The sequence below is a fragment of the Sinocyclocheilus grahami genome, unplaced genomic scaffold, assembly GCF_001515645.1.
Source record: "Sinocyclocheilus grahami isolate Dianchi unplaced genomic scaffold, SAMN03320097.WGS_v1.1 scaffold9.1, whole genome shotgun sequence".
Taxonomy (NCBI): Eukaryota; Metazoa; Chordata; class Actinopteri; order Cypriniformes; family Cyprinidae; genus Sinocyclocheilus; species Sinocyclocheilus grahami.
Window position 1 is genome coordinate 2,467,416 of NW_015505188.1, and position 22,170 is coordinate 2,489,585.

A 22,170-nucleotide genomic window follows, 5' to 3' on the forward strand; every position below is an offset into this window, starting at 1 on the left:
CCAGTATGGAAGAAAAGATCTGTTGCTACTTCCATTACATCATAACATTAAGAAATGCCCCATTTGCATGTGAAATGAGCAGTAGCACTTTATCTGCAAGCTGCAGGTTTGGGCTCATTTCTAATACAGTGTTACCATTTTAGCCACTTTGCAAAGTTGCATTAGATTGTTACAGGATCGCAATGTTTTTGACATCAGAAACACTAGAACGTTCAGTTTTTGCAGGATGATTTAATTTATTTTGAGGCAAGTTACAGTATGTTTTTCTAATGCAATAAACTCTAAAGATTAAGTGAATTTTGATTTCTCATAATAAGATGCCTTTAAAGGTTTTGTGGTCCTTAAAAGACCTCTCTCGCTCACTTGTTCTCTATCTGTCTCTCTCTCAGGCAGCTTACAGGCCTACTGTTACCACCAGAGATCTCCTGCACTGCTGCGTGTGCTGGCTCGGTCTCGCCCCTGCAACCGCAGCATCTCCAGCACGCTTCTGGCGTAGGTATCCCGCAAGTTCACCCCTATCGCCGACATATCTGAGGCCGAGCTGCGCGTCAGTCTCTTCAGCGCCTCCCCGTGCCGCAGCGCCGCTTCCTTCATTTTAAGCGTGAAGTAGCAGGCGGAGAACCGATCGTTGATGATGGCGATAGGTAGCGCGAGAATTAGAATGCCAGATAGGATGCAGATGAAGGCCATCACCTTTCCTAGTGCCGTGTCCGGACGGATGTCTCCGTACCCTACTGTGGTCATGGATGTGGTGGCCCACCACCAAGCGCTGGGTACGTTGGTGAAGGTGGTCTCTGGCATGTCATGTTCAATAGCGTATTCCACTGTGGCGAAGATAGAGATGCCCACAGAAAGGAACAGCATCAGTAGGCCAACTTCCTCGTAGCATTGGGCGATCGTCATACCCAAAGACTTGAGACCTGGAACACACAAAGAAGAGATAACGTTCCTTAATCTAAAGGCCTATTCACACCAGCACAAATGTTTGTCAAACTTGTCAGTGAGAAGAACGGAAGTCAAACAGTATTTAGCCTACATAATTCACCCAAAAACGAAAATTCTGTCATTTACTCATCCTCATGTCTTTATCAAACCTGTATGACTTACTTACTTCTGATGAACACAAAAGGAGACATTTTAAAGAATGCTGATAACCAAATAGTTTTGTTCCCATTTGCGTCCATTTAATTTTTTTGTCCATACTGTGGAAGTCAATGGGAAACGAAACTCTTTAGTTACCAACATTCTTTAAAAAATCTTCTTTTGTGTTCCACAGAAGAAAGTAAGTCATGAAGGTGTGCACAGACCTTGAGACTAATATTACTTTTAAAATGTTAGGGTTGTCAATCAATTACATAATATTCAGATTAAATACTAAAATGAATAGAATAAATTTAATTGAATAGACATTGTAAAAAGTGGCTTTAAAACTCAAAGTGTTTTTTATTTCTATATCAGGTGCGTGATTTGGTTTTAATACTTTTTATTATTTTTTTATGATTAAATTCACTAAATAAATGTGTTAAATTAACAGTCCTAATTTTAACATTATCACTGCATGCCAAGAGGATAGAGACTACTACAAGTAATTAACCTAATTACTTAATTACTGTTAACCTTCAAACAATAGCATGAAAAAGGAGACGCTTCTCAAATAATTAGGGAAGGAAATACATTAGGGCACTGTCAACGTTCCCCAACGCACTGAACTCTATGTAACAAAGAATCAAGCTACAGAATATGTTATATGCTGTGTCCTAATTTGCCTACTTATACTACACCCTTAAAGGGATAGTTCACCTTCAATTGCTGGTCCACATTGACTTCCATAGTATGGAGAGAAAAAAAACACTATGTAAGTCAATGGAAACCAGCAACTGAAGGTGAACTATCCCTTTAAAGTATGTACTTTTATACACTTTTGAGTGTATAGTAGAAGAGTAGGCAAGCTTTGGGAAACACTATCACGTCATACAGTTGCATCTTTAATGGACAGCTCTGTCGCACACACCCTGTCACTGTAAACTGGCCTGTCAATCATCTTGTCACAGTTAACATCCTCCATAGTTCGTTTAATATAACTTCCTACCGTATTGGAGAGAAAAGAAGTAGCACATTGATCTGCCAGCCGTGGGTCATTATGTGAAGAACTCTGCTCATATTTTTTTTTGCATAATGATGTATTTAAGTTAATGGCTAAACAGATATTTATAAAAGTTCACATTGTTGCAGATGAAATATAACACAGATAACATTAAACAAATATTTTTACCAGGTTAATTGTTGATTATTAGTAACTCAAACCCCTTTATCTAAACCTCTACAGGTTTAATGTTGTGCACATTCGCCATGTTTGTAGTTTTTTAATGCTTTTTAATCGTGTTTGTAGTTCTGAACTGAATCCTTCACCAAAGCGCAATGGTTTGTGGGCAATATTAGCCATTAGAGTGTGCATGGATCCACACTTCAAAAATCTACCTGAAAAAGTAGACCATCCAGGGACATGGATTCAGGGATAATGTGTTACTCTATTTTTTTTTTATGTCGCTCAAACAATTTAATATTTGACCTCATTTGCCACTGACCAATTGAAGTGTAGCCAATGATTACTGAACAATTTGCATGCCAAATCATTACTTCTCTACCTTCTAACATATAAGTCGTTGTTGATAGTATTTGAATCAGTGGCCGCATGATTTTATTTTGGGTGCAACATGTTCTACAGAGAGCATGAACGTCTCTTAGTGATGGATGAAATTGTTTGCATACAAAAACATATTTTTGTATGCAAACAAGTTAAAACTTTAAAGGACGGCTACATATCTTCTCTAGAAATACAATTCAATGTAGACTCAAAAGTCAGCACTAGCGTTTTATGAAGTAAAGTTGTTCAAGTGTTGGTCTAGCTTTCAGACAGAATTTGAATGAATGCTTTACATTGTGCCAGTTTAGTTAGATCCCATAGTACCTAAACTTCTTTTTTAGTGTGTGTGTGTGTATGTATGTATGTACAGTGGGTACGGAAAGTATTCAGACCCCCTTAAATTTTTCACTCTTTGTTATATTGCAGCCATTTGCTAAAATCATTTAAGTTAATTTTTTTTCCTCATTAATGTACACACAGCACCCCATATTGACAGAAAAACACAGAATTGTTGACATTTATGCAGATTTATTAAAAAAGAAAAACTGAAATAACACATGGTCCTAAGTATTCAGACCCTTTGCTCAGTATTTAGTAGAAACACCCTTTTGATCTAATACAGCCATGAGTCTTATTGGGAAAGATGCAACAAGTTTTTCACACCTGAATTTGGGGATCCTCTGCCAGCTCCAACCATTTCACTGTTTGTATCACTCTGCTTGCAGTATTTCTCAGTGAATCTCATGGCTGATGGCCAAATCCAATATAATCTTATTAATAATACTGTTTTGTAGGGATGCACGATAAATCGCATGCGATATTTAATGTGCATCTTGTCAGTAAAGCCAGTTCTGTAATCAGCGGTAAATCTCCATCACGTGCGGGCTTTCACATGGAGCAGCATTTACTACACAGAGCCGTTGTTCACTGACAAGCTGTGCAAAACAGGCGCAAAACCACGATCATATTTTGCGCCTGTTTTCCATAGCTTGTCAGTGAACAACGGCTCTGTGTAGTAAATGCTGCTCCATGTGAAAGCCCGCACGTGATGGAGATTTACCGCTGATTACAGAACTGGCTTTACTGACAAGATGCGCGTTAAATATCGCATGCGATTTATCGTGCAGCCCTACTGTTTTGTGTCACAGAATGAAGTTTTAAGATTTTTTAGGTGAGAATGTACTTGTTTAGACTTCAAATATGCGGTTTGTTAATAAAGATAACGTATATTAGAAAATTTGCTTCAATGCTTTCGGAGATGTGACCTCCAGGGCGTCAGCGGCCATTCAGTGCTCATGAACCTGCCGAGAACAGTCTTACCTCGGGCCAGATCTTCTGGAATTTGCCGCTGACTGATGTCTCTATAGTGGTTAAACATGAGATATATAATTTGTAATATTAATGCTGTATATCAGAGCGCTGCCTTTGTACTTTTGACTGAATTGCCTAGCAACTTTTATGATGGCTGTTGTTGTTATTAAATATTATTATTCAATAAATTATATTTTATATAAATAATAGTAGTATTTATTTATAGTATTTGGTGTTGAGAAATGGTGTGTGTGTGTGTATGTATAGGTTTTTCTATACTGGAGGGTACTTAAACCTGAATACACACCAACTCATGGGGACTTGTGTTACCGTGGGGACCTAAATTGACGTCCCCATGGATACAAAAGCTTATAAATCATACAGAATTAGTTATTTTGAGATTTTAAAAATGCAGAAAGTTTTCTGTGAGGGGTAGGTTTAGGTGTAGGGCAATAGAAAATACAGTCTGTACAGTATAAAAACCATTATGCCTATGGGGAGTCCCCACAAGGATAGTGCACCAGACAGTGTGTGTGTGCGTGTTCGTGATGGTGATTAGTTACATTGTTCCGCCATTAGATGGGGATAAGAGACTGTTTTTATGAGTGAGTCAGCGGTAAAGACTTTTATATTGAAAGAGACTGAAATAGGGTTGTAAACAAGGAAGTTATTTTTTTACTTTCAACAACACCTTGTAAGACGCAGCCAACAAAATAATGTGTAGCGCTGTCATTGGAAATCACCCTTAACAGATGAAAGGATAGTACGACAAAGATATTGCTTTCCTCAGCGGACATTCAGACTAATGTTTTATTGTGAATATGAGATTGAGCTGAAGAATGAATGCTGTATCAGATGCAGGTAATCACTCACTCAGTCAATCTCTCTCTCATAATACTCTACATAATATAGTGAGCTTTTAATACAGTAATACAATAAGCTTTCAATGAAGCAACTAAATGTTCCTTCGTTACTAGTTCTAAAGTGATGTTTTCGAATTAGCAACGGAGGCTTGATTCAGCTGTTAACTGTCAATTTGAGATTTAAATCCATGTCGGAAGGAAGTAGTTCCGCACGAAAGAAGGGTTTTAAAGACACTCCATTGTTGTTTCTTATGTATTTCCACACTTGTGCTGTCGAACTGTTGTATAAACGCAATATCACACTCGTCCTGCGGCCTTGTGCCTATGGCCGAATCACAGCTGTGCCGATATACAGTCATGTTGCACTGCTACTTGTGTGATATTGCTCATATATATATATATATATATATACAGTGGGTACGGAAAGTATTCAGACCCCCTTAAATTTTTCACTCTTTGTTATATTGCAGCCATTTGCTAAAATCATTTAAGTTAATTTTTTTTTCCTCATTAATGTACACACAGCACCCCATATTGACAGAAAAACACACAATTTTTGACATTTTTTGCAGATTTATTAAAAAAGTCAAACTGAAATATCACATGGTCCTAAGTATTCAGACCCTTTGCTCAGTATTTAGTAGAAGCACCCTTTTGATCTAATACAGCCATGAGTCTTTTTGGGAAAGATCCAACAAGTGTTTCACACCTGGATTTGGGGATCCTCTGCCATGCCTCCTTGCAGATCCTCTCCAGTTCGGTCAGGTTGGATGGTAAACGTTGGTGGACAGCAATTTTTAGGTCTCTCCAGAGATGCTCAATTGGGTTTAAGTCAGGGCTCTGGCTGGGCCATTCAAGAACAGTCACAGAGTTGTTGTGAAGCCACTCCTTCATTATTTTAGCTGTGTGCTTAGGGTCATTGGCTTGTTGGAAGGTAAACCTTCGGCCCAGTCTGAGGTCCTGAGCACTCGAGAAGGTTTTCGTCCAGGATATCCCTGTACTTGGCCGCATTCATCTTTCCCTCAATTGCAACCAGTCGTCCTGTCCCTGCAGCTGAAAAACACCCCCACAGCATGATGCTGCCACCACCATGCTTCACTGTTGGGACTGTATTGGACAGGTGATGAGCAGTGCCTGGTTTTCTCCACACATACCGCTTAGAATTAAGGCCAAAAAGTTCTATCTTGGCCTCATCCGACCAGAGAATCTTATTTCTCACCATCTCACAACTCCATGCGGGCTTTCATGTGTCTTGCACGGAGGAGAGGCTTCCGTCGGGCCACTCTGCCATAAAGCCCCGACTGGTGGAGGGCTGCAGTGATGGTTGACTTTCTAAAACTTTCTCCCATCTCCCGACTGCATCTCTGAAGCTCAGCCACAGTGATCTTTGGGTTCTTCTTTACCTCTCTCACCAAGGCTCTTCCCCCCCGATAGCTCAGTTTGGCCGGACGGCCAGCTCTAGGAAGGGTTCTGGTCATCCCAAACGTCTTCCATTTAAGGAATGGAGGCCACTGTGCTCTTGGGAACCTTAAGTGCAGCAGAAATTTTTTTGTAACCTTGGCCAGATCTGTGCCTTGCCACAATTCTGTCTCTGAGCTCTTCAGGCAGTTCCTTTGACCTCATGATTCTCATTTGCTCTGACATGCACTGTGAGATGTAAGGTCTTATATAGACAGGTGTGTGGCTTTCCAAAGATTGAGCTGAAGATTGAATGCTGTATCAGATGCAGGTAATCACTCACTCAGTCAATCTCTCTCTCATAATACTCTACATAATATAGTGAGCTTTTAATACAGTAATACAATAAGCTTTCAATGAAGCAACTAAATGTTCCTTCGTTACTAGTTCTAAAGTGATGTTTTCGAATTAGCAACGGAGGCTTGATTCAGCTGTTAACTGTCAATTTGAGATTTAAATCCATGTCGGAAGGAAGTAGTTCCGCACGAAAGAAGGGTTTTAAAGACACTCCATTGTTGTTTCTTATGTATTTCCACACTTGTGCTGTCGAACTGTTGTATAAACGCAATATCACACTCGTCCTGCGGCCTTGTGCCTATGGCCGAATCACAGCTGTGCCGATATACAGTCATGTTGCACTGCTACTTGTGTGATATTGCTCATATATATATATATATATATATACACAATATAAATATACATGATATACTGTATAATATGGAAGCCCGTTTCCACCACTGAATTAAAAAAAAGGTAAATGTGACTTTTTATCTAACAATTCTGACTTTTTTCTCGCCATTGTGAGTTTACATCTCACAATTCTGACTTGCGAGATGTAAATTCGCAATTGCGAGAAAAAAAGTCAGAATTGTTAGATAAAAAGTTGCAATTACCTTTTTTTTTTATTCAGTGGTGATAAACATTTGCATCTGCCAGTTTGTGAATCTTACGGCAAAAGATAAATCAAGTTTATAACAGTTATCAAATCATCCAAGAGATTTTTTGCCTTTAAATATAGACACCTGAGAACAGCTGCTATACTCTCTCACTCCAAAATGGCACGGCTTCCTGAGAAATGCTTTATTTATTATTTTTTTTGCGGCCTCGCTGAATACATTTACAGACAGAACATCAAGCATCTAAAGTTGACACCTAGCCTACTTACTGTGCATATCAAAGCATGTCTTTTTATTTTTAGAAGTAGGAACCGTATTTTGTCATTAATACGCTGACTTTTATAGCCCCTTGACCCACATCTGAGGCACTGGAGTCAACACGAGTTTCTGTGAAAGACTAGGCTTCTATTTTGAGAAAATGAAAATGCACTGGGGAACACTCAAAAGATTGATATTCAATTCGTTTTTTCATTCACTTCCATTCTCATCTTGACTAACGTGTCACATTTGTCTGAGCACAGTTCATAATTGATGTTTACGGTTATGGGGACTGTTTGCCTGACCTCATTCACTTTCATTTAATTTGTGTCTTCTGATCTGATTAGCTACTACTGTGAATAAACACCTTCAGAGGGGCAGAGAACGCTGTAGACGAGAGGGACCCCAATATTAAAATGTGACGGATATGAAAATAGGCTCTGCCGTTCCCTCAGTGGATTATCTGTCAGTGTTTACTTCAGATTTTTATCCTGAGAACAGAACATTGTCTGCTTAAAAATGTGTTAAATCTAAACAATGATAGTGAGACCCTGTGAAAATTCAGTCTGTTATTTATTAGTCACAAAATAAAATATGGCTTTATCTCCTTTAAAAAAGGAAAAGAACCACCCAGGGTTAATTATGAAACTCTATTTTCCCTTATTTTACATTTCCATATGGAAGTTGGCATGATAAGCCCCCAGTCCCACCAAATTCCCCCAACCGTACCCTCATCTTTTAGCTCTTGCATATCATGTTGTTTAATTATTTGTGACTTTATGGCTGCATCTTAGAAAGAGATACTTTACTTCCACAAAAATGCAAGATCAAAGCCACAAGTCTGTGCTCAGTTACTGTTTGTGTGTCTAAGGATCTTCCTCTAAGTCTCCCTGGGATACTGTCAAAATATGAATGGATGAATAAATTTACTCTCTCTCCCAAAAATAGACTGACATCTTCATGAATTATTTCATTCCCCAGGTTGAGAGTCCATCAAGACAGTGTTAAAATGACCAAATGTTCTAGTGTACTACTGAACAGTGTGCTGTGTATTCCATTTGATGAAATATGGTTTATATGATCTTATATGCAGAGCTCCAATGCAATTTTCTTCTTCTTCATTAATCGATAAATCCATAATGTTTAATACAGGTTTCAACTCTTCGATTTTACTCGAATTTTACTGTAATGGGTGGAATTTTTTATTTTGCATTTTCTTTCCTTTTTTTTGATATTTTGCTAAAATTCTAGTTTAAGTCATGTCTAGTTTATGATAAATTATGTGAGAAAAAGACTAAAATTAAAGCATTTATTGTATGAAAATCTTGCCTTGAACCGTAAATGTCAATATATGTATTCAGGCTTACGTATTTTCAAACTGGTCAGTCATGTGTTTTGCGAGTACTAATGGCAAACCTGCTGCACTTGATTCACAATGTTTATATGTGCAACTCACAACAGTTCATGTCCGAAAAGCTAGACTTTCAGTAAATCACTTCAATTTTAGTCTGTTCCTCATTCAAAATGTGTTTGTATTTTTTTTATTAATTACAAAAAAGTACACTACCATTCAAAAGTTTGGGGTCAGTGCGATTTTTAAAAAATGAAATTAATGCTTTCATTTTGCAAAGATGCATTAAACTGATAAAAAATGACAGTAAAGACATTTGTAATGTTACAAAAGATTTCCTTTTCAAATAAATGCTATTCTTTTAAACAGTCAAAGAATCATTAAAAATGTATAATGGTTTCCACAAAAATATTTATTATTTATTAAATTAAAAAATATTATTCCACAAAAAATATTGCACTACTGTCTTCAACATTGATAATACGTTTTTTCTTGAGCACCAAATCAGCATATTTGAATGATTTCTGAAGGATCATGTGAGACTGGAGTAATGGCTGCTGAAAATTTAGCTTTGCCATCAAAGGAATAAATTGCGTTTCAAAATATATTAGAATAAAAAACTGTTATTTTACATTGTAATAATAGATCGCAATTTTACGGTTTCTACTGAATGTTTGATCAAATAAATGCTGCATTGTTGAGCATAAGAGATTTTTTAAAAACATAAATAATTTTTACCAATCCCAAACATTTCAACCGGTAGTGTATGATTATATGATAAGTTTCAATAGGTATTTCACCTGTTGAGTGTCGTCCAAGTTTTAGCATCCTGAGAGACCTCATTAGCCGCAGCACCTGAACTACCCGTCCAACGTTCTCCAGCTCCGTAGATCCACCATGCAGGCTCTCCACAGCCAGAGTCACATAGAAGGGTAGAATAGCCAGCAGGTCAATGATATTCTCTACACTCCTGCTGAACCTACACTTATCTCTAACACACATGAACCTGAGCACCAGCTCACCGGTGAACCAAATGACACAAATGTACTCAAGAGCGTCCAAGATGATGGGTGTACCAAGTATAGTGAAGTCCAGCGAAATCAGAGCAATGTTCAGGATGGACACCACCACAAAGAACATGGATAGCGTCCCAAACATCTTGGCTGCCTTAGAGGAGTCTGGCTTCTCCATAAGATCCCATAGACGTTGGCGTAAGTCCTGGCACAAAACACCAGTCAAGTCCTCCTCCTCGTTGTCCATTACTTCAGCATCCTTACAAATATCCAACGACTCCTTCATCTCCTTCCGGCGGTAGTATCTGTCCCTGCAACAGCTGTCTATGCGGAGCTCATCGATGCCCCAGTACTCGATCTCCTGAAGGAACGAGATCACACACAGCTCCTCTCGCACATGTAAGTGTCCTGTCTTATAGAAGTTCATGATGTACTGAAAGGTCTGCGAGTTGCGGTCAAAGAAGAACTCGTTCTCCAAGAAATCTGCATCATCGCACAAATCTAAAGCGGAGTCTCTATTGGAGAGGGCCAGCTTGCCCAGCCGAGTTTCCGGGTGAGAGGCCAACAGTTCCTGAGAGAGGATATAGCGGCTGCCTCCGACATTTATAATGAAGAAGTCCAGCGGATCGTCGCTCGGTAGTGCAGGCTCGCTGAAGAATACACTAGAGTCCAAGGACAGCAGCGAAGTATTGTCCTCGTAGAACTCTGCCGGACTTGATGAATCCGTGATCATGGTGTTCTGAGTAACGTTGAGCCCTGAGAGACCCAGTGGAGGAAAGTGCATTAGTATGACAGAATGGAAAGAGCAGTATCAATAATAATGAGGATTTGGCTGCTGGTTTAAATTTAGAATAAAAATGACCCATATTTGAGCTTTTCACACTTTAAATTGTCTTTCTTAACCCTGGGCAAACAAAATCTTTAGTTATCATATTCTACACTGTTCTTACTTTATCGTGATATAGTAAACACTTATTTAATCAGGTTTTGAAATTTCACACTGTACATTTGTGAACCATTGGTTAATGTTGATAACTAGTGCACAAAATGAGAAATATATCTGATTCTATTAAAGAATTAGTTCACCCTAAAATGAACATCTGTCATCATTCACCCTCGTGTGTTTCCAAACCTGTATGACTTTCTTTTTCAGATATTCTGAAATATTAAAGTACAATATTTTAAATATATTTTAAATATCTCATTGAAGGTTAGTGGGGTTCAATGTTGTTTTGGACCCTACTGACTTTCATTGTATGTACAAAAACAGTTGAAACATTCTTTAAAAGTTCTTCTTTTGTGTTCCACAGAAGAAAGAAAGCCATACAGGTTTGGAATGACATGATGGTGAGCAAATGATGACAGAAATGTTATTTTTTTTGGTGGACTTTCCCTTTAAATCTTCAGAAACATGCAGCAAAAAATAATAGTGCCTCCCCATCACTCCAGTTAATGCTTTTGCGTTGATGATTTTTACTGCTTTATTTAGATGCTAGAACTTTCAGCTTTGCAAGTTTCTGCAAATGTACAAAGCATATGAATATTTAATGATGTAAGCACTGAGATAGGTGGTTGTCTGCTGCAAAAAAAACTTGCTGTAACGTGCATGCAACACATTGTTTCACTTTGACACCTTGAAAGTTTCATAACTCAGGGTTAAAACGGACTTTTAGTCTAGGTTTAAAAAGACGTTAACACAGGTTTAAGTGTAGTTTGAAGCCCTATAGTGTGTTTTATCCAGTAAATATCACACATTACAATACTTCATCTGCCTTACGATTCTCACATAAGCATTTTTATAGATATAAAAAGACAGTTCGGATAGTCTGTGTATACATAGGCTAAGTGTAATACCAACTTATTGAAAGCTCTGTGTATTGAATGAGCAAATTCCCTTAATGAAAATGTTTTTTTCTCTCTTTTACGCCATGACTGGCAGACATCAGACACGGTGGGAGGGAGAAGAAGCCTTTGGCAGTGTCCTACTTCTTCAAAGCTGCGTTGAGATTTAAATATTTTAGCTGGCCTGTCTAATTAATTGAACTAATGGTACTATTCTTGTAATCATTAATTCTCTTTGGTAAGCTCCTCTACAATATTGTCACCATGGTCATTTTAAAACCTGCATTTTTAACAAGGTCCCATGGGATCACACTAAAGAGATCTGAGCACAATGTGAGAACAATACCTTTCAGAAGAGATTTTATTTTTATTCACTAAAGCAACCCACTTTCAATGTACTGTAAATAGTGAACCCAATATACTCAAGTCAGTCCAGTCACAGATTATATTTCTGACTAGAATATATATATATATATATATATATATATATATATATTTTACATTATCGACAACATAAAAACATTTAGATAATTGATTGCAATTGAAAGGAAAACATTGTCTACTCTGATATGAACATACAATGCATATCAGTAAAAGCATTCTAAAAAATAATAATATCAGAATTTTAGCTCTACTTAAATTATACGGAGAAGCTTTTATTTAGAAACAAAATCTAGTTCAATGTTAAACATTCAGTGGGGAATATAAAGGAGAGGTTTGTGTAGATCCAGAGAAGTAACAACAAATTAATATTTTATAAAATTCAGATAATGTCTATTTCTCAATCTGATAATGCCTGTGCATTATTTTCATTCCCTGTTTGTCAGTTATTTTACAAGGTATTTAGTGCACAGTTAAACTGCTGTCTACAAGATTCTAAATAGGAAATCATATTCATATGAAATAAATGAATACTCAAATGGCCTGCATTTAAATACCTTTTAAACTTATGCAGCCTTTTAAATATCAACTGAATATCTAAAAATACAAAACATAAAGAATCATACAAGAATAAGTGGACACCCACCTTCAACCTATAAGCCTACACTGAAAGCTCGTGTGTGAGGTGAGCTGGATCCATCTGTCTCTTCACTCTGTTCCCCCTTCAGAAGATGTTGATCCTCTGTCTGAGTTCGGAACAGTTCTGAAGCTGCGCTCGCGCACATTTCACAAGCGTTTTAACGCGCTGGAGAGAGTGCGAGCTATCAACCAATCAGGAGACATTTTCAGGCTGCTAGGCAACGAACTCCAGACACTTAATACAACCAGAAAAAAATTAGCCGCGTTGTAATCGTCTGGAAAAATCAAAGCCTTCGCTGTCACGAGATCTACGCTTGTATTGTATGCGCGCGCAGCACGTAGAAAGCAAACCATCCATGCTTTGTTCCTCGTGGGTGGGTCAACTTTGGCCTTAAACCTACGCTTGATTCAAATAACTTTCCCCACACATTTCAAAACAAAGTCCATGGTTTGGTACGAACAGGGTGGACATGCAGCTGCAAGTTGATTTACAAACTCCGATTTTAGCATAAAACCTGAGAAACAGTATTTTGTGAGAGGAATAGGTAGAGAAGTGGGTTATAAAGGTTTGTCGGTCCCTGCTTTTAGGAAACCTGAAATGTAGAAGCACATGACAGAACACTTCTTTAACACCTCAGGTGTTTATTTGACTGGTTTTTAATGCTATATGATACACCGGTTTATGGAATAAAACAGGGGTGCCCAAACTCGGTCCTGGAGGGCCGGTGTCCTGCAGAGTTTAGCTCCAGCTTGCCTCAACACACCTGCTTGGAAGTTTCTAGTATGCCTAGTAAGATCTTGATTAGCTGCTTCAGGTGTGTTTGATTAGGGTTGGAGCTAAACTCTGCAGGACACCGGCCCTCCAGGACCGAGTGTGGGCACCCCTGGAATAAAATGTAGCCTACAGTCTATTCACTTTGATTAGAACATATCTGATCTCACTGCAGGCCTGCATATTGTATAACTACATAATTGTATAACTGGTGCTGTGTTCATGAATGAATGAGTAGGCTAATTACTGAATCAGGTGAGATGGCTCACAAATGTGTGATCTGAAGGAGATCTGTGGTCAGAATAGCATACTGTCATGCTATCACTATTGCTGAATGTGCACACATTTTCTGTACACACAGAATATTAGCGCTGATCTATGTTTTTCTTGATTCATTATTTGGTCCGACTTCCTAAAGTTTACAACATTCCTACACAAAATGGAATTGAAATGTAAAATAACTGCTTTTATGATGATAACCACTTGCTGAATTTAACTTGCAGTGTGATTGTGTGAAAAATATGAGAAGATGCATAATGTACACCTGATGTAGTGAGGTATTGATATACCTTAACCATCTTCAAAAAACGACTAAAAACACACCTGTTCCATCTTTATTTGACCCTCTAACTCTAGCACTTTCTATTCTATTTTAATTCTACTTTATCTATTTATCTTCTTTTTTATAAAAAAAACACTAGCTTTCTAATTTTATATATACTTTGTGTGTGTGTGTGTGTGTGTGTGTGTATATGTATATATATATATAGTAGCATGTTGCCCCCTGCTGTTGGTAAAAGTATTGCTACTTCAACCAACTGAAGAACTGGAAATATTCAGCTGAGAGAACATCATTAAATAAAATACATATATTTTATGAAACTTTTATGTATTTCAATTTCGGCACATTGCGTATTAGGCTAACGGTTTTTGATGTTCTAAATTAAATATAGGCCAAATATGAATGCCACATGGCATTGCATTAGAAGAGACAAACAAAAATATCAAATTGCATCTAGACATGGAATAAAATTCACTAAAGTAAAATTTGGATATCATTTTTAAAAAGAACGATAGCACGATCACACTTTCAGCAAAAAACAAGCAGAATTTTGTTACATTTAAAAATATACAATTATTATGAAAACATAATAGGCTACTGTAATGAATTCCGACTGGCAAATGTAAGTGGACCATGCTGAATTAAGGATGTAGGCAGTTTTATTCACATTAGACCTATGTTTTTGATGCCACACACCCAAAGGAACAATTTACCGACCCTCATGTTCCATATATTTGAAGATTGTTGTTCCTTGGAGAATGTTATTGACAGGCAACAGTCACTATTCATTATAACCTTTTGTCCATACAACGAAAGTGAATGTTGACAATAGTGAGGTTGTAATTCTGAAATCCTAACATCTCCACAGCAGAAATAAAGTCTTACTAATTCGAAACCAGTGTTGGGCTTGTTACTCCACAAATGTAACTTATCACTCGTTAGTTAGGCTACTCCTGTCAAAAGTAATATTATTACTTTACTTATCACCAGTGTTGGGCAGTAGCTAGTTACAGTAGCCTAATAATATGACTTTTTGCAGGTACTAGTAGTCTAACTACTAATAAGATTTCAGTAATAATATTACAGTTACCATCCATAAAACAGCTCGTTACTTTGTTACATTTGATGCCCCAACCCCTGATTTGAAATCCAACAATCCAATAATTCCTAGATTTATTTTCATAATTTTCACAACTCGCACAGGCACATGAAGTCACCAGTGCATCAGGAAAGCTGGAAATATGGAAATGCTTACGGGTGTTGGAAATATTGCCATTACACTGATTTTGTAGTTGTGGCATTACTCTGGCATTTCATGGCTTGCCCACCCACATCCCTCTGCTCCCGATATAAATTATATTACTATAGCCTAATTAAAAATCTTATGAATTTATGTGTTTCTTTTGATAAAATACTTGTGAAAATATGAAATATAATCATATGGGTAACAGAAGAGAAATTACAGCTACAATTAGCTTCAAGCTACACATGACAATTAATACAACACTTTTACTTAAAAGCCACTATCAATCACCACTGAGTGTTTGTAATGCCATGTAATGCCAGAGTAAAGTAATGCCACAACTTACACATCTTGTGTTCAGATCACATTTTCTCCTGACTAAATCAGTGTAATGGCAATTTCCATCCCCTGAATGTAAACTTTTCCATATTTCTAGCTTTCCTGATGCACTGGTGACTTCATGTGCCTGTGCTAGTCGTGGAAATATGAAATTAAATCTATGAATTATTGGATTGTTGGATTTCAAATCAGCAGGGGTTAAGGCATCAAATGTAACTACGTAACGAGCTGTTTTATGGATGCTAACTGTAATATTATTACTGTAATCTTAGTAATAATTAGTTACACTACTAGTTAGTGCAAAAAGTACTATTATCACTAGTAACTAGTTACTGCCCAACACTGTTCGAAACAACACGGGGGTGAGTAGGCTAAATGAGAAAACTGTATTTTTGGGGGGCCTGTACTTTTAATAGGTTTTTGTGTCCGCGTGGTCACGTGATAGCCCGCCCTCTCTTTTCAAACGCCATGTTTTCTGCGCACCTCCATCGCGACCAATTGGCAGCAACACTAACGCACAGTGAGTATATGTATTAAAGTATGAGCCCATGAGGTTTATTGAGGTTTTACAGTCTGTAACAGTTTCTCTCAATTTGATGTCTACGTACACGAAGGCAGGACTTGCCACGATTTGTTGCAAAAGGACATTTAATTGTGTTTTTGTGAGCAAGTAGGCGGGACGAATATGCTATTCTGCTGCGCTATCAGTCTCGCGCCGCCTAAAAAAAAAGCTTTGGGTCGCCAGCTTATGTATGAGTAAAAGTTTATTTTTCTCTCACGTTTGATTGTGTAATTTACGTTTTCACATAGTTTACCTCACCTTGATCGTACTTTCCTAGCCTGTTAGCACGCAGAAGGTTTGTATCTGCGTGGGGTTTATACAACTGAGACACAAACACGCGCCAAATTCGTTCTGCAGCAAGAGCGCAATATTGATAATGTGATTAGAGGCGATGAATGGAGCTGTTGTGTATGGCTATTATATTAGTAACAACACGTCTACTAATAGTATTCTGTTGAATTCGACGATTATAGCACCGCGACGTGTCTTTTTATCCATTTAGGGTGCAACTGAGATCATGAGTGAAAAAATGGAAGCTTTCAAGCCAGAGGATGTTTCTTTGGATGAAAATTCAGTCATAGAAGAAGAGGAGGAGAAGAAGAAGAAGAGAAAGAAGAAGAGTCCATCTGATGATACAGAGCAGGATGAATCAGAAAGCCCTAAACCTAAAAGCAGGTCTAAACCCAAATTGTGTAAGTTAATTCACGTCAACAATTGATGCCAAAGCTTTAACTTCAAGAAATGTTATTTTGATAAGAAGTATCATTATACTTACAGTATCATTACTTTGTATTGAGTTTTTGTGTCATTTTCTTAAGCTCATAAATGAAATCACACCTGATTCCACCCTCAAAAGTTACAGTTTTTGTCTTTTTGTAATGTTGTTTTAATTGTCTTTGCAGTCGAACCTGAAATTCTTGAAGGAAAACGGGAGAAAAAAATCATCCAGAGACTTGATTTGATGAGTAAACCGAAGGAAAAGCCAAAGATTGAGAGCACAGGAAGCGGTGCCAAACTGGGAGACATTGCACGGATTAATCACTCCATCGGAAAGCTTAAAGCGCCTCTGCTCAAGCCTCTGCATAAGATTGTATATGATCGCCCGGGAACTGTAAGGTTTTGTTTTAGAACTCATTTAACACATAAATGGCCAAAAGCATATGTTACTACAGATTATTGTTAGATTACAGTTCGTAACTGAATAATGCTGCTTGATGTTCATACAGGCGTCAACACTGCGTAAAAATCTTCGGCTGTTTAATGGATTTCCTTTTGGAGAGGACAATGACCTTTACAGCAAGAAAATGGAGAAGGTGAAAAGGTAGCCCATTTAACTGGTTTGATGTTTTTTTTCTTTAATATATTTGCACATCAATGGTAGATAATATTATTTTGTGGCCTAATGGTTAGAGAGTCGGACTCGTAACCCAAAAGGTTGCGAGTTCGAGTCTCAAGTCCGGCAGGGATTGTAGGTGGGGGGAGTGAATGTACAGTGCTCTCGTCCACCTTCAATACCACGACGGAGGTGCCCTTGAGCAAGGCACCGAACCCCCAACTGCTCCCCGGGCGCCGCAGCATAAATGGCTGCCCACTGCTCCGGGTGTGTGCTCACTGCTGTGTGTGTGCTCACTGCTGTGTGTGTGCACTTAGGATGGGTTAAACGCAGATTACTAATTCCTAGTATGGGTAACCATACTTGGCCACACGTCACGTCACTTTTCACTTTAAAGGGATGAAGGCACAAATTATGTGTGCTCTGCTAGGTATCATTGACAGACCAATTTTTGTCCTGTGGTTTATTCTGTGTCAACTCCGCAAGAGGTCCCCGGATAATAATTTATCAGGTCAAATATTTTTCTAGTTGTCATTGGTTTAAAGTGTGTGTGATAATGAGGTTTTTCTGTCTGGCAGGCTTCACAAGGAACAACTCAGAACCATTTGTCAGACTCTTGATCTGGAGAGGTCTGGAACACAAATTGTTCTTTCAGAGAGGATCATGAAATTTCTTGCACGTCCAACCAACTCAGGAAAGGTGAGTTTTGTTTTTTTTGGTCTGAACAATAACAAAGCAACTTTTTATGTCACTTTACAGCCAATGTACTTCTGGATATTTTGGATAAAATGTCTCATGAGTTTGTCTTTTGCTGTTTGCCAATGACTTTTACTGTCTGCAGCCTGTCCTAAAGAAGAAAAAGAAGATGACCAAGGATGCCAAAAGAGAAAAGTCTTCATCCAAAAGTAAAAGGACACAGAAAAAAGTAGAAAGCGGGAAGTCCAAACCCATTGTCACTGATTCCAGTAGTGATGATGATGATGATGATGATGAAGAGGGTAAAGAGAACAGTAAGGACACTGTGAAGTCCGCAACAGCAAATCAAGAAAATAAAGACAGTGGTGATAAATCTTCTGATAAAGAGGAAGATGATGATGATGATGCTCTTGAAGATGACAGCAAGGAGGAAGAAGTGAGTGAAAAGGTTTTTTTTTCTAAATGCGTCAAAGATTTTAATATACATTCTCCACATTTATGGTTGTACAGTTCAGGCAATATATTGACAATCTTACTATTTGTAAATTTCTTGTATTGTGTCCGCAAATCAACAGAATTCTCCTCCTCCTCAGAAGAAATCTTTAACCACAAAGTCTACAAAGAAATCTGAAAAGTCAGAACAGACTGCATCAGATGAAAGTGACCAAGACGTTCATGAAAACAAAAATGCAAAAAAGGTTCGACAAAAACACTTACTAGTAATATTTTTGAATTCTGAAAATTTGTCATGTAATTCAAATAAATTCAAGCTTATTTGAGCTTGTTGTTTTGGTCTGCTGATTAAGTCAGGCATTAAAAATGGCTGAAAATGAATAATTAGAAAATGAAAACTGCAGAAAAAGAATTAACAAAAAATTATTTATGACACCATAAGAACAAGTACAACATTTGTAGCACTTTAGATTTACAGATGCCCCAGAAATGTGTTCAGTTTTTCCATCTGATTTTCTTGACTGCTCTTGTGACCGTGCACTTCTATGAAACTATTTTCCTAGACAAAAAAGAAACCTGCAGCAAACAGGAAAGCTCCAGCAAAGCCTGTCCCAAAAACCAAGAAAGCTGACAGCAGCAGCAACCGAGGGAAAAAGAAAGCAAGCAAGAGCAAGGGTAATAATGCAGCAAATGCTTCGAGATGCAAGACCAGAAGTTGAAATCTAAAAATTTTCTTTTTTGCCTAGAAAAACAGGACATAAAATAGTTTTGCATCATCTCAAAACTAGGGATGGGCATTCTAGCCAAAATAATATTCGAAAATCGCTGGGTATTATTCGATTACTATTCGAAAATCGCACCCCTCCCCCGCAAGCATGCACAAACACCCATAAACACTAAACATAGAGAGACGGGATTCACTCTTTCAATCTGTATGATAAACTGTTAAAATTCAGAAGATAGGCTGCCTTAACTTAAGCCATATAATGATTGTAACGTGCTGAAACAGTAATATAATAAACATAACTGAATGACGGCACTTATTAACATAACAGTCCGTCGATTAGCATAAATCAGCTGCTCATAAGGCTAGGACATTTCCATTTTAAAAAACTGAATCCCTAAAGGGAATAGATACGAGATGGGAGGAGAAATATACTTCAATATCTTCTGTCGCAATTATATCATTGGGTAATTATACTGTATATAAACTGCGGGCATCAGGGAGCCGTTATTAATTGAATTGAAATGCCTTATGAACGCGCTTGTTTTTTACTTTCACTTTCGAGTTTTGCGATCAAATACGGAGCAGCACTGAGCAGTATTACCACACATTTTACAAGATTAGATGCTTGTCAGTGGTGCTCAGGATCTGCAAATCATTCGCCATTATCCTATTAGTCATCTGTCCTTATTCCGTTTATGTGGAAAGTGAAATGTTATGTACTGTAATGTGACAGGCTACAGCTAGCAAGCGGTTAACCATGTCCCTTTAGAGGCTCCGTAGAACGTGTTATTTGTTTTCCGCGCCTTTCTGAATACGAATTCAGCCACACCTCTATCCCAGTCGGGGGTGTTTGTGGTCTGCACAAAACTATTATTTGACATTGTCCCAAGTTGCTGTAACCATTATATGCTACGCAAGTCTTTTTTTATGCCACGCAAGTCTACAGTGTGCGTGTGAGACAATGTGTTCTTCTGTTATCTTTGACCGCTTTTAGGTGCGTTATACCTCCTCACCACCGCATCAGCACGGAAAACATGGGGACATTTTTTAAGACAATAATCGCACAACCTATTCTATATTCATTAATTAAATCATCTAATCGAATATTCGACAATCGTGACCCATCCCTACTCAAAACTGAAACCGTACACTGTTTTGCAATGAGTTTGAAATGCTGTATTTTTCTTCCAGATGAAAGTGAAAGCTCTGATGATGATCAGCCACTGATCAAGATGGTTAAAAAACCACCAACTGAAGAACAGTTAAAGGAGGCAATCAAGGATCTCTTGAAAGATGCCAAATTGGAGGAAGTTACGATGAAGCAGATTACCCGAAAAGTATGTTATTTCAAAGCTTTTATGAGGACAAAATGGCTTTTTGAGTGGTTACAGTGGCTCTTTCGACACTTTAAATGTATGAATGTCATTGCATTAACAAAATATCAAACTGAATGGTGTCTTCAAACAAATGAGGTGTTTCACTTTAGATGCATATTCACTTTTCTGATCCATTTTGCAATTGTATGTAACCAACTGAAGTCCAGTGATTTTTAATGCATGAAATCAGTTCCTCTTAAGTTCATGCAGGAGTCCTAGCACAGGTGTAGTTCATCACAATAGATATAGATATGTTCCACTAATGTTTGTCATCCTGAAATGTTTCCAAATACTTATTATTTATGAACTTCCTCTTTGTTTTAGGTTTATGGCAAGTATCCTGACTTTGATCTGACCAGCAGAAAGGAATTCATCCGGGAGACAGTTAAAGGTGTAAGTACCTCCAAAATACTAAACCAATATTTTATAATCGATTTTGTCAGTTTGCTGCTTTTATAATGAGTAATTTTCTTGTTTTTCAGTTGATATCCTGAAGTGAAGAAAATGCCTTATTTAAAAGGACAGCGAGGATGAAGATTGTGTAGAAAACTCGATTTTCATTACACTGTTCATTATTGTGTAGTTTTTATTTTTATTTTATATAAGGTTTCTCAACTTTCCAGCAAATTCTGCTTTTTTGTATTTTAAAAAAAGTATTTTTTAAAGTTTACATTTTCACGTTTGACAATGAATGATGTGGGTGGTTTTGGTTGTTGAAACATGCCACATTTTTAAAGTGACCCTTTTCGTCCTTATTTTTAATGGCACATAGCCATACATAGTCACTATATTGCATTTTGACAGTCACATTTGAATGTCTTGGCTGTGTCAGTAAGTCCACAAGTTGCCATGGCCTGCAGCTGCATTACCGTTGGCATGTTGCCATGATACTGTATGCAATACTTAGGAAGATTTCATTGTTCGGTTGGTCTCACCTGTTATTAGTGCTGAGTTTCATTTCTTAGGTCCTAAATGCTGAATGCAAAAAAGAAACGATTAGCATAAATCAGCTGCTCATAAGGCTAGGACATTTCCATTTTAAAAAACTGAATCCCTAAAGGGAATAGATACGAGATGGGAGGAGAAATATACTTCAATATCTTCTGTCGCAATTATATCATTGGGTAATTATACTGTATATAAACTGCGGGCATCAGGGAGCCGTTATTAATTGAATTGAAATGCCTTATGAACGCGCTTGTTTTTTACTTTCACTTTCGAGTTTTGCGATCAAATACGGAGCAGCACTGAGCAGTATTACCACACATTTTACAAGATTAGATGCTTGTCAGTGGTGCTCAGGATCTGCAAATCATTCGCCATTATCCTATTAGTCATCTGTCCTTATTCCGTTTATGTGGAAAGTGAAATGTTATGTACTGTAATGTGACAGGCTACAGCTAGCAAGCGGTTAACCATGTCCCTTTAGAGGCTCCGTAGAACGTGTTATT

General features: G+C 37.7%; 2 protein-coding genes across 3 annotated transcripts; one reads left to right on the forward strand and one right to left on the reverse strand.

Moving 5' to 3' along the window:
* Positions 1 to 230: 230 nt before the first annotated feature.
* LOC107592834 (potassium voltage-gated channel subfamily V member 1) lies at positions 231 to 10,527 on the reverse strand. Its single transcript, XM_016282406.1, has 2 exons — positions 9,582 to 10,527; positions 231 to 920 (listed from the first exon to the last, which is right to left on the reverse strand). The coding sequence occupies exons 1-2, from the start codon at positions 10,525 to 10,527 to the stop codon at positions 409 to 411; spliced, it is 1,458 nt and encodes a 485-aa protein (XP_016137892.1). The 3' UTR covers positions 231 to 408.
* A 5,480-nt stretch (positions 10,528 to 16,007) lies between these two features.
* On the forward strand, positions 16,008 to 21,706 carry LOC107592846 (protein DEK-like). 2 transcript variants are annotated; one of them, XM_016282422.1, is made up of 11 exons: positions 16,008 to 16,092; positions 16,637 to 16,826; positions 17,037 to 17,245; positions 17,361 to 17,455; positions 18,046 to 18,166; positions 18,309 to 18,599; positions 18,757 to 18,861; positions 19,180 to 19,291; positions 20,535 to 20,680; positions 21,044 to 21,112; positions 21,202 to 21,706. In XM_016282422.1, exons 2-11 carry the CDS (start codon positions 16,652 to 16,654, stop codon positions 21,211 to 21,213), a joined length of 1,335 nt encoding a protein of 444 aa, XP_016137908.1. In that variant the 5' UTR covers positions 16,008 to 16,092; positions 16,637 to 16,651; the 3' UTR covers positions 21,214 to 21,706. The 2 variants fall into 2 exon arrangements, with proteins under 2 accessions (XP_016137908.1, XP_016137902.1); XM_016282416.1 differs by having other exon boundaries at positions 18,739 to 18,861; positions 21,202 to 21,705.
* Positions 21,707 to 22,170: the final 464 nt, after the last annotated feature.